Raw genomic sequence first — 15,654 nt, forward strand, 5'->3', positions numbered from 1 at the left:
AGTTTTGCAAGATTAAGAAGGGAAACTCACTAGGTCTTCATCCTAGAGGTAAGATTCTAGACCCTAACCCTCAATTTTGAATTTTGTCTAGAAATGGGTAATTAGCAAGATAATTTTGGGCATGAGAGTTGTTTATTTTACATGCATATAATATCAAGGGGTGTAGGAAGATTGTTGAACTAAGCATGGTAAAGTTTGGGTTGTGGGATAATGGAATCCTTCATAAAAGAACCTTGAAACCTTAATGCACACCTAGTGTTTGATAAAATGCTCAAATGAGCTAGAACCATAATCATCTTCCTAATTTTAATTCAATTTGTTGTATTTCTACAATAGATTGAAGTTTCTAAGAATTCTAAAATATTTTAGAGTTTAAGGAAGCTCAAGTGAGGTATGTTGGCTAAACTCTTCTCTTAGAATTGGATCCCACGATATTCATGTGAATTATGTAAGTCCCGAGTGGTTTATTATAAAATTGGCTATTCCGAGTAAGATTGGGTTGAAAGACTTATTTTCAACAAGTATTCCAAATGCTTTATTTATGTTATGTTATCAATTGAGGAGGTGTTAAAAATATGGGTTGTGCATTAGAAATGTACGACTTTAAGTTAAATTCAAACGAAGGCTATTCTGGCAAATTTTGTGAAGAATCTCTATGTGCCTTAGACTCTTAATTGCTCACATGTGTACTACATACCTTGATTTGAATTGTTGTTGTTGTTGATGATGATGTTGATGTTATAAAGTGAAAAGGTGGGCATGAAATACTAAATATGGCCAACGTGCCAAGAACGATCTTATAATTATGGCCATTAGTGCCAATGAAATGAAAAGATGTGAAAGTAATATGAAATACGATGATTGATATAAAAAGGTTCATGTCTCGAATAAGACAGCCTAGCCGGTCGGGTCGTAATCAGACACCATGTTGCACACATGGTGGTGATTGTGCTGGAAATTATAATTGAAATGGTAATTGTGGTTGATGTCCTTAATGGATAGCCTAGCCGATCGGGTCATGATCGGACTCCGTGTTAAATACGACGGTATTGACATTGAGAGAAATTTTGGTTGATGTCTCTAATGAGATAGCCTAACTGATCAGGTCGTGATCGGACTCCGTGCTGAGAGTACGGTGGTACTGGTATCGTGGACAATGGTATATCGATACTAAAAATCTCCCAATGTGAGATATGGAAATTAATTAAAATACTGTGTTGATCCTAAATTGAGGTTTGATGTTGATTAAGGCTTCCATTAACATTATGATAATCTTGTTTGTATTATTTGTCATTCTATTAAGAGGGTGTTTAGTTATACATACTAGTGCTATTCGATAGTACTAACGTCCCTTTTGCTGGGGGCGCTGCATCTTTAAATGGATGCAAGTGGTTCCACAGCAGGAGGTATTGATTAGTGATAGAAGTACACCTTTTTCCCAGCTGACTTGGTGAGCCCAACTTCATCCCGGTGTCATGTATCTTTTGTTCTTTGTGTATTCTGTTTGAGGTATAGTGGGGCCTTGTTGCTGGCATTATCATTGTACTCTTCTTTATCTATAGAGGCTCCGTAGACATAGTGTGGGTTGTGTATTGGTGCTGGGAAAGATAAACAATGTTATGTTGTGGTTGTATTACTTGTCCCATTTGAGACTTTAAAAATGATGAAAACTATTGGTAATGAATTGGTATTGTAGACATGATCATATTTTGTCTAATTAATGAAAATATGTATTATCTTCATTCGTGGATGAGTTTTGGTAGAAGGAAATCTAACAGGATTGCTCGGTCGGGTTCACTCGGCTGAGTGTCGGTCGCGCTCCTCGATTTTGTGATGTGACAGACTTGGTATCAGAGCCTAAGGTTTTAAAGTGTCCTAGGATGTCTCGGAGTCATGTCTAGTAGATTCCTTATTATCGGTGTGTTGTCTACCACATCTATAATTAGGATGCTACATGGACATTTTAGTAATGTTACCCTTCTTCAACACTCCAGATCGTGCGATAGAGCTTGACTATGAGATTGTCTTCTAACTCGTGCGTTGAAGTTCAAGGTAAGTTTATACGCTCTTTTGTTCATTCCAAGTAATGTTGTCATATGTCATGACAAATGGGTAAAGGCCTGAATATTAAATAGATGGCACATGTATCATGTTGAATGAATGGTATGGACATATAAGATAATTATATAGTACCATGAGCATACTTTATTTGAGAAGAGTGCTAGAAGTGATACCCACCTCCAAAGAGGCATTGACATGATAAGTGAGACCCAAGCTTAATTTGTACATGTGGATAGTGTGGGAACCATGTATATGATTCTAAGGTATAAAAATTTGTTACATAGGCACGTGATATATGAAAGGCATGGCCTGGAGAGTAATGATAAATGTGTAGGTCTCGAATGGGAGACAAGAAGTTATGAAAGGAGAGTCAATTGAACCCACAATGAGAAGACCCTAGCAATAGGAATGTTATAAAAATCCCAGGAACGTGCGAAGTTGTGTTACACTCTAAAAAGGATATTGACCCAAGGGATTTGGATCCCAGGTCTGTGTGGCTAAATAAGAGTAGAGAACTTATGAGGTTAATACCATGGGGACTTAAATCTCCCTAATAGTCAATCATATACAAGAGGACTAGAGATGTGAAACATATGTCCTTCAAATTGCTAAATTCAAGACTTGTGTTGAAATATGAAACATTCACCCCAAGTGGGGAGGGAGGGACCATGGTGAGGCTACTTAAGTTCAATAAAATGAGAGTAGGGCGATGTAGCTATGATGTTTGGATATTTTGTTGAAAACACGTGTAGTATAGAAAAGTGGTATGGGATAACGTGATTCTCTGAAAGGAAATGCAAAAGATAAACCACTAGTAGAAAAATAATGTGGAAGGTTAAGAAATGTAAATTCTTCGTACGTGGCAAAATACATGAAAAGGTCAACGATACTAGAAACTAAGAGTAAGGTATGCAAAAGGGTTTTATACTTGTTAGAGAGTCAGGGACAATGGAACCCAAGGAAGTACTACAGATCAAATGTGAAAGGCTTGCGAGTTCTTAGAATGAGTTAATCAAGGATTTGCTATGTAGCTAAAGTTCCAAGGCTTTAAGAAAGACAGAACGAGTGGGAGAGATAAATGTGATGTTATAATAACCCAAGAGTGCATCTGGACTTAATGGAGAGTCTCTTAAGAATCTTACAAGCAAGGAAGTGTTAAGTGATACATGGATGAACACACTTTCCCACGGATATCCCAACAAGTATCGAGAAGCGAGCAGGATGAATTCCCAACTAAGGGAAAAGACCACGTAATGTATGGAAGAGCGTATAGCTATTCATTAACTAGGAGGAATGAGGTCAGAAGAATTGGAAGAAAATCTATAAATTGAGATGGTCTTGGTTATCGCAAAATAGTTCGTATTAGAATGGTGGACTCGCCTAGAGCACATGTGTTAATAGAAGATATAAACGATCAACTGTAATGCAGCCGATTGAGTGACGCCGAATATCAACTAAACGATTTATAGGTAGTTCATGTCTACATATTACATTAGAAAGTGAGACTACTGGTGATGAAGTGGTAGTGTGGTAAACTCAACAAACCAGGCACAATGATACTACGAGTTCATGGGAGGCAAACAAGTGTGTGGCACAATAAGGTTGTCAACTATGAATTAAGGGCAAAACGGGGTGGGAGTGAATGCTCCAATCACAAAGGAAATATAGTACCAACATATTGTCTAGACCAAGGGGAAATGTTTGAAATAGATTGAGAAATGATGAACACTTGTTACGAACCAAACATGTTTAACACGATAGCTCTTAGGCTGCAATACCAGGAAACAATATTGGTGACTACAATACTGGGAATAAGGTGAGTTACTCATCAAGGATGGAATCAGGTGGACTAAGTCCTACACTTATAAGGGAAACAAGAAGTCATCGTTGAAGAATTTAGGAGGATCTCAATTTTTAGAAAAGGCCATGTTCGGGTTAATGGCTTTTGTTGAATTAAATATATATGAAGGGTGTTGATATGTGTTTTGGGAAGTGTTTAGATGTAAAGAGGGATCGTGAGAATGTTCACAAGGGAAGTAGAGTGGTTCCTTAAAATCCTATAAGACTTCTAATGAGAAAAAAGGGTGGCTAAGAAAGGCCTGAGCACGATGTTACTTCACATTTGAGGCAATGCCATGCAAGTTGATGTTATCAGGGTGTGCATGCAAGGTAGTAGATGTTATTCATTTGAAATAGATGGTCCTATAAGAAAACTGACCTAGTAATGTCTTTTGTTGAGAAATTTGGAAAAAATAACTTGCAAGTACTAATAAGATTGTAACCGTATCAAGGAAATTTTTGTAGAACTCAATTCCTATGATGTCATATGAAAGAGAAATCTAATATAGATGTTCCACTAATGGTGCAATGTGGCAATATGATCATTTTAGCCTCTAAGCAACTAAAGAATCGTGAAAAGAACTATCCAACACATGATTTAGAACTTGCGGCAGTGGTATTTGCATTTAAAATTTGGCGTCATTATTTATATGGGGTCCATATGGATATATTCAATGACCATAAGAGCCTTCAATACATTTTCAAGTAGAAGGAATTGAATCTGAGGCAGAGAAGATGGCTTGAGTTACTCAAGGACTATGACATTGATATGCTATATCATCCGGGAAAGGCCAATGTTGTGGCAGATGCTCTTAGCCATAAATCCATGGGTAGTTTGGATCACTTGGAGCCATATAAAAGGCCATTGGCCAAGGAAGTTCACCAATGGGCTAGTTTGGGAGTTCGTCTTATGGACTCTAGTGAAGGAGGGGTAATTGTGCAAAATAGGGCTGAATCATAGCTTGTTGTGGAAGTCAAAGAGAAGCAATACAACGATCCATTGTTGGTGCAATTGAAAGAGGGGATTCATAAACATAACACCATGGCCTTTTCTCTTGGCATGGATGATGGTACACTAAGGTACCAAGGACGACTATGTGTTCCAAACGTAGATGGTCTCTGTGAAAGAATTATGACTGAAGCTCACACTTCTAGGTATTTCGTACACCCAGGTTCTACGAAAATGTATCATGATCTTAAGGAAGTCTATTGGTGGAATGATATGAAGAGGAATGTAGCGGATTTTGTGGCGAAGTGTCCAAATTGTCAGCAAGTGAAGGCCGAACACCAAAGGCCCTGTGGGTTGGCACAAAACATAGAAATTCTAATGTGGAAGTGGGAAATGATTAATATGGACTTTGTGGTAAGATTACCTCGTACTCCTCATAAGTTTGACTTGATTTGGGTGATTGTGGATCGACTTACAAAATCAGCACACTTCTTGCCGGTTAAGGCTACCGATACAACGGAACAATATGCTCAGTTGTATATCAAAGAAATAGTCAGATTGCATGGAACCCCAGTCTCCATCATTTCTGATCGGGGAGCACAATTCACTGCTAATTTTTGGAAGAAATTTCAGCAAGGTTTAGGCACTCAGGTGAATCTTAGTACAACCTTTCACTCACAGACTGACGGGCAGGCAGAGCAGACTATTCATACACTTGAGTATACATTGCGCGCTTGTGTTCTAGACTTCAAAGGTAGCTAGGATAATCATTTACCACTCATAGAATTTGCATACAACAATAGCTATCATGATAGCATTCAAATGGCACCGTTCGAGGCTTTATATGGTAGGAGATGTAGATCTCCCATTGGGTGGTTCGAAATTAGGGAGGCAGAGTTGATAAGGCCAGACCTCATGCATCAGGCCATGGAAAAAGTTAAAATCATTAAGGAGCAGTTGAGGACTGCTCAAGGTCATCAGAAATCCTATTCAGATGTTCGTCATAGGGATTTGGAGTTCAAAGAAGATTATTGGGTATTCTTGAAAGTTTCCCCCATGAAGGGTGTAATGCGATTTGGTAAGAAAGGGAAATTGAATCCGAGGTATATCGGACAATACAAAATCATTCAGAGGATCAGCGAGGTGGCGTACAAGCTTGAGCTACCACCTGAGATGTCATTAGTACACCCGGCATTTCATGTGTCTATGTTGAAGAAAGTAGCTGGAGATCCGACACTCATTGTTTTGGTTGAAACTATTGAGTTAAATGACCCAGTTTCTATTATTGATCGGCAAGTTCGAAAGTTAAGAAACAAGAAAAATGCATCTATAAAAGTGCTATGGCGAAACCAACAGGTTGAAGAGGCTACTTGGTAGGCCGAGGAAGAAATGAAGAAAAAGTATCCTTATTTGTTTGAATGACCATGTGGTTTAAAGTTGTAATCTAGGAAAATTATAAGAATTACTTTTTATGAATTTTGAATCATTTGAACAATTGGTGTTAAGGGTGTTCCTTTCTGGAAATATATTGCTTATGAGGCCACAATTGGTGTTGTTTCTTATTATGTTACATCGTTGGATTTTGTATATGTTGTTAGGATGTGTTTCTGGGGCTCTCTGACCAGTGGATAGGCCAAGTTAGAAGGGAAACTCTGACGAAAATTTTGGAGATTTAGGGAGTTAGCCAAGTTTTGAAGCTACTAGTGTGTGTAAATTAACAATTGGGTGTGACTTGATGCTAATGACGGATGTTTGCTCTCATTCGAGGATGAATGATCCTAAGCAGGGGAGAATGTAACACCCCGGAAAATTTCGAAGTACTTAAGTGTAAAGCCCGGTAAAATTTGCAAAAGAAAATAATGTTTCATGGTGCCGAATTGGGCTTACGTGTTTGAGGATTGTATAAGTGTAAAGCCCGGTAAAATTTGCAAAAGAAAATAATGTTAAATGTTTCCAAGTACTTATGTTTTTGGCGGAAAAACGCGTTTCTACGGTCCATTATGCGACTGCAGAACCACTCTTCGGGCTGCATAATGGCCGCAGAAGTGAGGCAGAGAGGGTAAGTCTGGAAGCAATTATGCGGTCGACTGTGCGACCGCATAACTGTTCTGCGGTGCATTATGCGACCGCAGAACAGTTATGCGGGCCGCATAGTGACCGCAGACACAGACAGATTTTTGGTCGTTTTGGTCAGCAATTTTGCGACCGATATGCGGTCTACATATTGATTATATAATCGCATATGCGATCGCAGTACCTGTTCCGGAGCTTCATTTTTGGGTTTTTAAAACCCGACCCTACTTCATTAAATACACTTTTTGGGCTATTTTTGAGCTATAATCTAACATTTTAGAGTGAGAGAGAGTGCCCTAGAGTGAGAAGGTGTTCTTCAATAATTGTTCTTCAATTTTTGCCCAAGTTTTGGAAGATTAAGAAGCGAAACTCGCTAGGTCTTCATCCTAGAGGTAAGATTCTACACCCTAACCCTCAATTTTTAATTTTGTCTAGAAATGGGTAATTAGCAAGATAATTTTGGGCATAAGAGTTATTTATTTTATATGCATATGATATCAAGGGGTGTAGGAAGATTGTTGAACTAAGCATGGTAAAGTTTGGGTTGTGGGATGATGGAATCCTCCATAAAAGGACCTTGAAACCTTAATGCACACCTAGTGTTTGATAAAATGCTCAAATGAGCTAGAACCATAATCATCTTTCTAATTTTGATTCAATTTGTTATATTTCTACAATAGATTGAAGTTGCTAAGAACTCCGGAATATTTTAAAGTTTAAGGAAGCTCAAGTGAGGTATGTTGGCTAAACTCTTCTCTTAGAATTGGATCCCACGATATTCATGTGAATTAACTAAGTCCCGAGTGGTTCATTATAAAATTGGCTATTCCGAGTAATATTGGGTTGAAAGATTAATGTTTAACAAGTATTCCAAATACTTTATTTATGTTATGTTATCAATTGAGGATGTGTTAAAAATATGATCTGTGCATTAGAAATGTTCGACTTCAAGTTAAATTCAAACGAGGGCTATTATGCAAAATTTTGTGAAGAATCTCTGTGTGCCTTAGACTCTTAATTGCTCACATATGTACTACATGCCTTGATTTGAATTCTTGTTGTTGATGATGATGATGTTGATGTTAGAAAGTGAAAAGGTGAGCATGAAATACAAAATATGGCCAATGTGCCAAGAATGATCTTATAATTATGGCCATTAGTGCCAATGAAATGAAAAGATGTGAAAGTAATATGAAATGCGATGATTGATATAAAAGGGTTCATGTCTCGAATAAGACAGCCTAGCCGGTCGGATCATGTTCGGACACCATGCCGTACACACGGTGGTGATTGTGCTGGAAATTGTAATTGAAAAGGTAATTGTGGTTGATGTCCTTAATGGATAGCCTAGCCGATCGGGTCGTGATCGGACTTCGTGTTAAAGACGGTGGTATTGACATTGAGAGAAATTGTGGTTGATGTCTCTAATGAGATAGCCTAGCTGATCGGGTCGTGAACGAACTCCGTGCTAAGAGTACGGTGGTACTGGTATTGTGAATAATGGTATTGGGGACAATGGTATATTGATACTAAAAATCTCCCAATGTGAGATATGGAAATTAATTGAAACACTGTCTTGATCCTAAATTGAGGTTTGATGTTGATTAAGGCTTCCATTAACATTATGATAATATTGTTTGTATTATTTGTCATTCTATTGAGAGGGTATTTATTTATGCATACTAGTGCTATTCTACAGTACTAACGTCCCTTTTGCCGGGGGCGCTCCACAATATGAGGTATTGATCAGTGATAGCAGTGCACCTTCTTCCCAGCTGACTTGGTGAGCCCCACTTTGTCCCGGAGTCATGTATCTTTTGTTCTTTGTGTATTCTGTTTGAGGTATAGCGGGGCCTTGTTGCCAGCATTATCATTGTACTCTTCTTTATCTATAGAGGCTCTGTAGACATAGTGTGGGTTGTGTATTGGTGCTGGGAAAGATAAACTATGTTATGTTGTGGCTGTATTACTTGTCCCATTTGAGACTTTAAAATGATGAAAACCATTGGCAATGAATTGGTATTGTAGACATGATCACGTTTTGTCTAATTAATAAAAATATGTATTATCTTCCTTCGTGGATGAGTTTGGGTAGAAACATGCTTGCTCGGTCGGGTTCACTCGGTTGAGCGTCGGTCGTGCTCCTCGATTTTGGGGCGTGACAATAATATCTTCACAACAACAATACGGAACAACCCATAATCATTCCCAAAATCTAGTGTCACAAGTGCATGAGCATTTATTAGGAAGTAAAATAAAATACAGCATCTGTCTGGAATACAAATTGGACAGGGGAATATAAATGACTCTGAAGGAGACTCTGCTGGCTGCGGATCGTAACATGAAATACAGCTCACGGTAAGTCCCTGCATCATCCGCACCTCCGCGCCCAAATTAACGTGTATCCAATAAGTATCTAGCATAATCCCGGAGGAGTAGTGACGAGGGTTCGACATCGATACTTACTAGTGGTCCAATAATTTCAGGTACAGTAAAGAGGTGAACAAATATGAGGCAGAGTAAATAAATAAAATAAACAAGTATAAATACGTGGTACAATTCTCTTCTTTGCAATAGGCTCAAGCTCTCAATTAGCAAATTTCCTCCTCAACCGGAGCATATATATAAATATATAGTGGGCCTCACCAAAATGGGTCGTTATACTTCAAATTAGGAAGAACTTTCAGATACACTGGCTTCTTGCCAAATGTTACGCATGATTTCATGAGGATATTTTATATAAATGGTGAGGCGTACGGCCGGATCCAACATAAAAATTAAATTGTGCATTGCCGAGGGTCGAACGGCACGAACCATAGATGCATCTATTAACCTGCCGAGGCGAACAGCCCGCTCCCATGAGAGTGTGGTACATACATCCTGGTGAGGCGAATGGCCCGATACCATTAGAATAAGAAGCTTTAACGTGTCCTTGACCCCACTCATGACTAAACATATGAGTTATAATTTTCTTTTAACGAAAAACCTTTCAATGAAACATTCATATATATATATATATATATATATGGCGGACTCAATTTCATAAGAGGAGTACAATTGTTTCGTGACTAATCATTAAACTCGTGAAGTCTCTACAGTAATGAGTCTATCACACTACGCATGTCTAGTCTCAAGTCATAATGCGAAATAAAAGAATTAAACGAGCAAAGGTAATCTCTATAGTGCAGGTATAGCATGGTGTGAACCTAAGTCTACCCGGACAATAACATGAATCTAGCTACGTACGGACTCTCGTCACCTCGTACGTACGTAGCCCCCGCATCAAGTTACACTTATTAAATATATCACATAGAGATATAATTTTCCCCTCACAAAGTTAGACAGGAGACTTACCTCGCCTCAAAGCTTACTTTCCGGTCCACAATGGTGCTTTAAACCCTCAGCTCGGTGCCAAACGATCCGAAACTAGTCAATGTTATTTAAAATAGCCAATACATGTTTAAGAGTTCATATCCTAACTATTAAATGATTCCCAGCCCAAATTGAAGAATTCCTAAAATTTACCCGCGGGCCCACGTGCCCGAATTCCGGAATTTTTTGGAGAAAATTGTTTCCCATAATCGGTCAAACTTTCCAAAAACTTCAAATTTCCATTTTTCGCCAAATGACCCCGAAACGACTTACGAACCTCCAAATCCATTTCCGGATGCGCCTCTAACTCCAGAATCACCATACAGAGCTATTCCCAGGCTCAGAATCCCAAACGGACATCGATAACATTGAAATGCACTTCAACCGAAATTTATGAAATCCTTCCAAAATGCCAACTTTTCACAATAGGCGTTGAAACGCTCCTGGGTCATCCAAAACCTGATTAGGAATACGACCAAGTCCGAAAATCATCATACGAACCTATTGGAACCTTCAAATCTCGATTCCGAGGTCGTTTACTCGAAATCACACCTTAGTAAATTCTTCCAACTTAAAGCTTCAGAAATGAGAATATTTCTTTCTAAATCAACTCCGGACTTCCCGAAATTCAATTCCGACCACACGTACAAGTCATACTCCTTGAAGTGAAGCTACTCATGTCCTCAAACTGCCGAACCACGCGCTAAGGCTCAAAACAACCGGTCGGGTCGTTACAAATTGAGTCCATTCCAAAAGGTGACCAGAAATCTTCAAATGAAGAAAGAAGCCCTCTCCAAGAAAGAAATCCTAGCTTCATATTTTGAAGAAATAAAAAAGGATTTGGCAAAAAACTTCGAAATCGAAGTAAGTGAGGATATGTCAATAACCTCTCAGGGTAATACATCGGAAGAAGGAACATGCCTGGCAGGAGAAGCTCATCAAAGCCAGCAAGAACCAATAAATTTAGACGAAATTGAAGAATTCATGAAAAAAATGAAGGAAGGAGCAGAAGAATCTTCTGCAACGAAAAAAGACAACAAAGGAAAAGCAAAAGCATGAAAGAGACTGAAGACCCCACCAGTAAATTATTGGGGTAATAAAGACAGAAGACTTTAATAAAGCAAGTGGGACCAGATACTTTAATAAAGCAGCGGGTCCAGAGGAATCAACTTTTTAAAAGTTGATTGTTTTTATTACTTTTTCCTTTTTCTTTGTCGGCCAATCTTGTCGGCCATCAAACTTTTTATTTATTTTTTAGTTAGGAACTCCATTATATAAGGAGTTAGAATTCATTAAGAGAGTCAGGCTTGAGCCAAACGCTCTGACTTCTCTCTAAATTAGCGTACCTCTCTCTCTCTCTCTCTCTAAATTTCGCTTGTAAATGTCTCTCTATAATATTTTTATTTTGGAAATAAAAAATCAGAAAAGGCTACTTGGCCACAACTCGATGGTCTCAGGTACTTCTTCTGTACTTATAGTTTTATACTATAGATATTCATTTAGCCTAAATGATAGGCTAAATACTTATGTGTTAAACTTAGTCATACTAGTCTACTTTGTTGGCATATTTTTTTCTTAGGATTTTACTGTATCACCCCGATGGTGCTCTAGATTAAGAACTATATAGTCTAGGAAATTATTAATTTTGACAGTAAACCCTAGTTATGGAAAAATAACTGATGGTCCTCAGTTGACCCGTTAAGCAGAGGGTAAGGCGTGAAATGGTTGTGAGGAAGACCGTGGTTTAGGGTCTACTATTGAGATTTTAACTGTCACGACCCAAAATCCATTAATGGTCGTGATGGTGCCTAGCACCGCTACATATGGACTCTCGTCACCTCGTACGTACGTAGCCCCGCATCAAGTTACACATATTAAATATATCACATAGAGATATAGTTTCCCCCTCACAAAGTTAGACAGGAGACTTACCTCGCCTCAAAGCTTTCTTTCCGGCCCACAATGGTGCTTTAAACCCTCAGCTCGGTGCCAAACGACCCGAAACTAGTCAATGTTATTTAAAATAGTCAATACATGTTTAAGAGTTCATATCCTAACTATTAAAGTGATTCCCATCCCAAATTGAAGAATTCCTAAAATTTACCCGCGGGCCCACGTGCCCGGATTCCGGAAATATTTGGAGAAAATTGTTCCCCATAATCGGTCAAACTTTCCAAAAACTTCAAATTTCCATTTTTCGCAAAATTACCCCGAAACGACTTATGAACCTCCAAATCCACTTCCGGATGTGCCCCTAAGTCCAGAATCACCATACAGAGCTATTCCCAGGCTCGGAATCCCAAACGGATATCGATAACATTGAAATGCACTTCAACCCAAATTTATGAAATCCTTCCAAAATGCCAACTTTTCACAATAGGCGCTGAAACGCTCATGGGTCATCCAAAACCTGATTCGGACATACGACCAAGTCCGAAATCATCATACGAACCTATTGGAACCTTCAAATCCCGATTCCGAGGTCGTTTACTCAAAATCGCACCTTAGTAAATTCTTCCAACTTAAAGCTTTCGAAATGAGAATATTTCTTTCTAAATCAACTGCGAACTTCCCGAAATTTAATTCCGACCACACGTACAAGTCATACTCCTTGAAGTGAAGCCACTCATGGCCTCAAACTGCCGAACCATGCGCTAGGGCTCAAAACAACCGGTCGGGTTATTACAAATTGAGTCCATTCCAAAAGGTGACCAGAAATCTTCAAATGAAGAAAGGAGCCCTCTCCAAAAAAGAAATCCTAGCTTCATATTTTGAAGAAATAAAAAAGGATTTGGCAAAAAACTTCGAAATCGAAGTAAGTGAGGATATGTCAATAATCTCTCAGGGTAATACCTCGGAAGAAGAAACATGCCTGGCAGGAGAAGCTCATCAAAGCCAGCAAGAGCCAATAAATTTAGACGAAATTGAAGAATTCCTGAAAAAAATGAAGGAAGGAGCAGAAGAATCTTCTGCAACGAAAAAAGACAACAAAGGAAAAGCAAAAGCATGAAAGAGACTGAAGACCCCACCAGTAAATTATTGGGGTAATAAAGACAGAAGACTTTAATAAAGCAAGTGGGACCAGATACTTTAATAAAGCAGCGGGACCAGAGGAATCAACTTTTTAAAAGTTGATTGTTTTTATTACTTTTTCCTTTTTCTTTGTCGGCCATCAATTTTTTTAGTTTTTTTTCAGTTAGGAACTCCATTATATAAGGAGTTAGAATTCATTAAGAGAGTCAGGCTTGAGCCAAACGCTCTGACTTCTCTCTAAAATAGCTTTCTCTCTCTCTCTCCCTAAACTTCTCTTGTAAATCTCTCTCTGTAATATTTTTATTTTGGAAATAAAAAATCAGAAAAGGCTACTTGGCCACAACTCGACGGTCTCAGGTACTTCTTCTGTACTTATAGTTTTATACTATAGATATTCATTTAGCCTAAATGATAGGCTAAATACTTATGTGTTAAACTTAGTCATACTAGTCTACTTTGTTGGCATGTTTTTTTCTTAGGATTTTACTGTATCACCCCGATGGCGCTCTAGGTTAAGAACTATATAGTCCAGGAAATTATTAATTTTGACAGTAAACCCTGGTTATGAAAACATAACTGGTGGTCCTCATTTAACCCGTTAAGTAGAGGGTAAGGCGTGAAATGGTTGTGAGGAGGACCGTGGTTTAGGGTCTACTGTTGAGATTGTAACTATCACGATCCAAAATCCATTAATCGTCGTGATGGTGCCTAACACCGCTGCCAGGAAAGCCAGCAATAGTTGATTAACTCGATTATTCATTTTAGTATTTTGAAATTAAAATTTTCCTTCAATTAAATAATTAGATGTCACAAGTGCATGAGCATCAACTAGGAAGTAAAATAAAATACAGCATCTCTCCGGAATACAAATTAGACAGGAAAAATATAAATAACCCTGGAGGAGACTCTGCTGGCTGCTGATCATATCCTGAAATGCAGCTCGCGGCAAGTCCCCGCATCATCCGTGCTTCCATGCCAGAAGGACCACCGGACATAAAAGTACCTGTACAAAAATGTAGAGCAAGTATAGTATGAGTACGTAAATCCACGTGTACCCAGTAAGTATCCAGTCTAACCTCGGAGGAGTAGTGACGAGAGGTCGACATCGACACTTACTAGTGGTCCGATAATATCAGGTACAGTAAGGAGGTTAACAAATATGAGGCAAAGTAAATAAATGAAATAATCAACCATACATCTGTGTTACAATTATACTCCTTACAATAAACTCAAGCTCTTAATTAGCAATTTTTCCTCAACCGGAGCACACATATGTATATATATATATATATATATATATATATATATATATATATATATATGTATAACGGACCTCACCAAATAGGTTGTTAAAATTCGAATCAGGGAAAGACTCACAGATACTATGGCTTCTTGCCAAATATTACGCACGATTCCATGAGGATATTTTTATAGAAATGCCGAGGCGTACGGCCCGATGCCGAGGCAAACGACCCGCTCCCATGAGAGTGTGGTACATAAATCCTGTTGAGGCGAACAACCCGATCCCATTAGAATAAGAAGTACATAATCCTGTCGAGGTGATCAGCCTGATCCCATTAGAATAAGAAGTACATAATCCTGCTGAGGCGATCGACCTGATCCCATTAGAATAAGAAGTACATAATCTTGTCGAGGCGATTGGCCCGATCCCATTAGAATAAGGAGCTTTGACGGGTCTTTGACCCCACTCACGAATAAACATGTGAGTTGTAATTTCTTTAACAAAAACGTTTCAATGAAATGTATATATCACGAAAACATGTCGTAAGAGGAGTAAAATTATTCGGTGATTAATCATGAACTCGTGAAGTCTCTACAATAGCAAGTCTAGTCTCAAGTAGTAATGTAAAATAGAGGAATTGAATAGGCGAGAGACTGCTCAAATAGTACAGCTATAGCATGATGTGAACCTAAGCCTACCAGGACAATAACCGGCTCCAAAGCCCTCCAACACCTCAAACTGATGCTCGTCGCTCCAAAACTAGTCAAACAATGTGCAAACCAATAAAAATATACTCTAATACTCATAACAAATCAATTTAGATAAATTCCCAACTCCGCTCGAAAAGCCGATAAAGCAACCCTCGAGCCCACATGCCCGGATTCCGAAAATTTTCGAAGATATACATTACCCATAATATTACGAACTCAAATATATGATTTATTCTCAATTCCATGCCCAAATTCGTGGTTAAAATCCAAAAATACCAATTTCTAGGTTTTCTACTAAAACCCCAAATTTTCCACAATTTTTCCATGAATTTCCATGTTAAAATCTATATATAATCCAAGCATTTAACTTGCAA

At 38.4% G+C, this 15,654-nt stretch overlaps 1 protein-coding gene across 1 annotated transcript; it reads left to right on the top strand.

Annotated features, from left to right (window-relative positions):
• The first annotated feature begins 5,671 nt into the window (after window positions 1-5,671).
• LOC138894054 (uncharacterized) lies at window positions 5,672-6,226 on the top strand. The gene has a single exon (XM_070178728.1). The coding sequence runs from the start codon at window positions 5,672-5,674 to the stop codon at window positions 6,224-6,226; it is 555 nt and encodes a 184-aa protein (XP_070034829.1).
• The last annotated feature ends 9,428 nt before the right edge of the window (window positions 6,227-15,654 follow it).

This window comes from Nicotiana tomentosiformis, chromosome 6 (genome assembly GCF_000390325.3).
Source record: "Nicotiana tomentosiformis chromosome 6, ASM39032v3, whole genome shotgun sequence".
Taxonomy (NCBI): domain Eukaryota; kingdom Viridiplantae; phylum Streptophyta; class Magnoliopsida; order Solanales; family Solanaceae; genus Nicotiana; species Nicotiana tomentosiformis.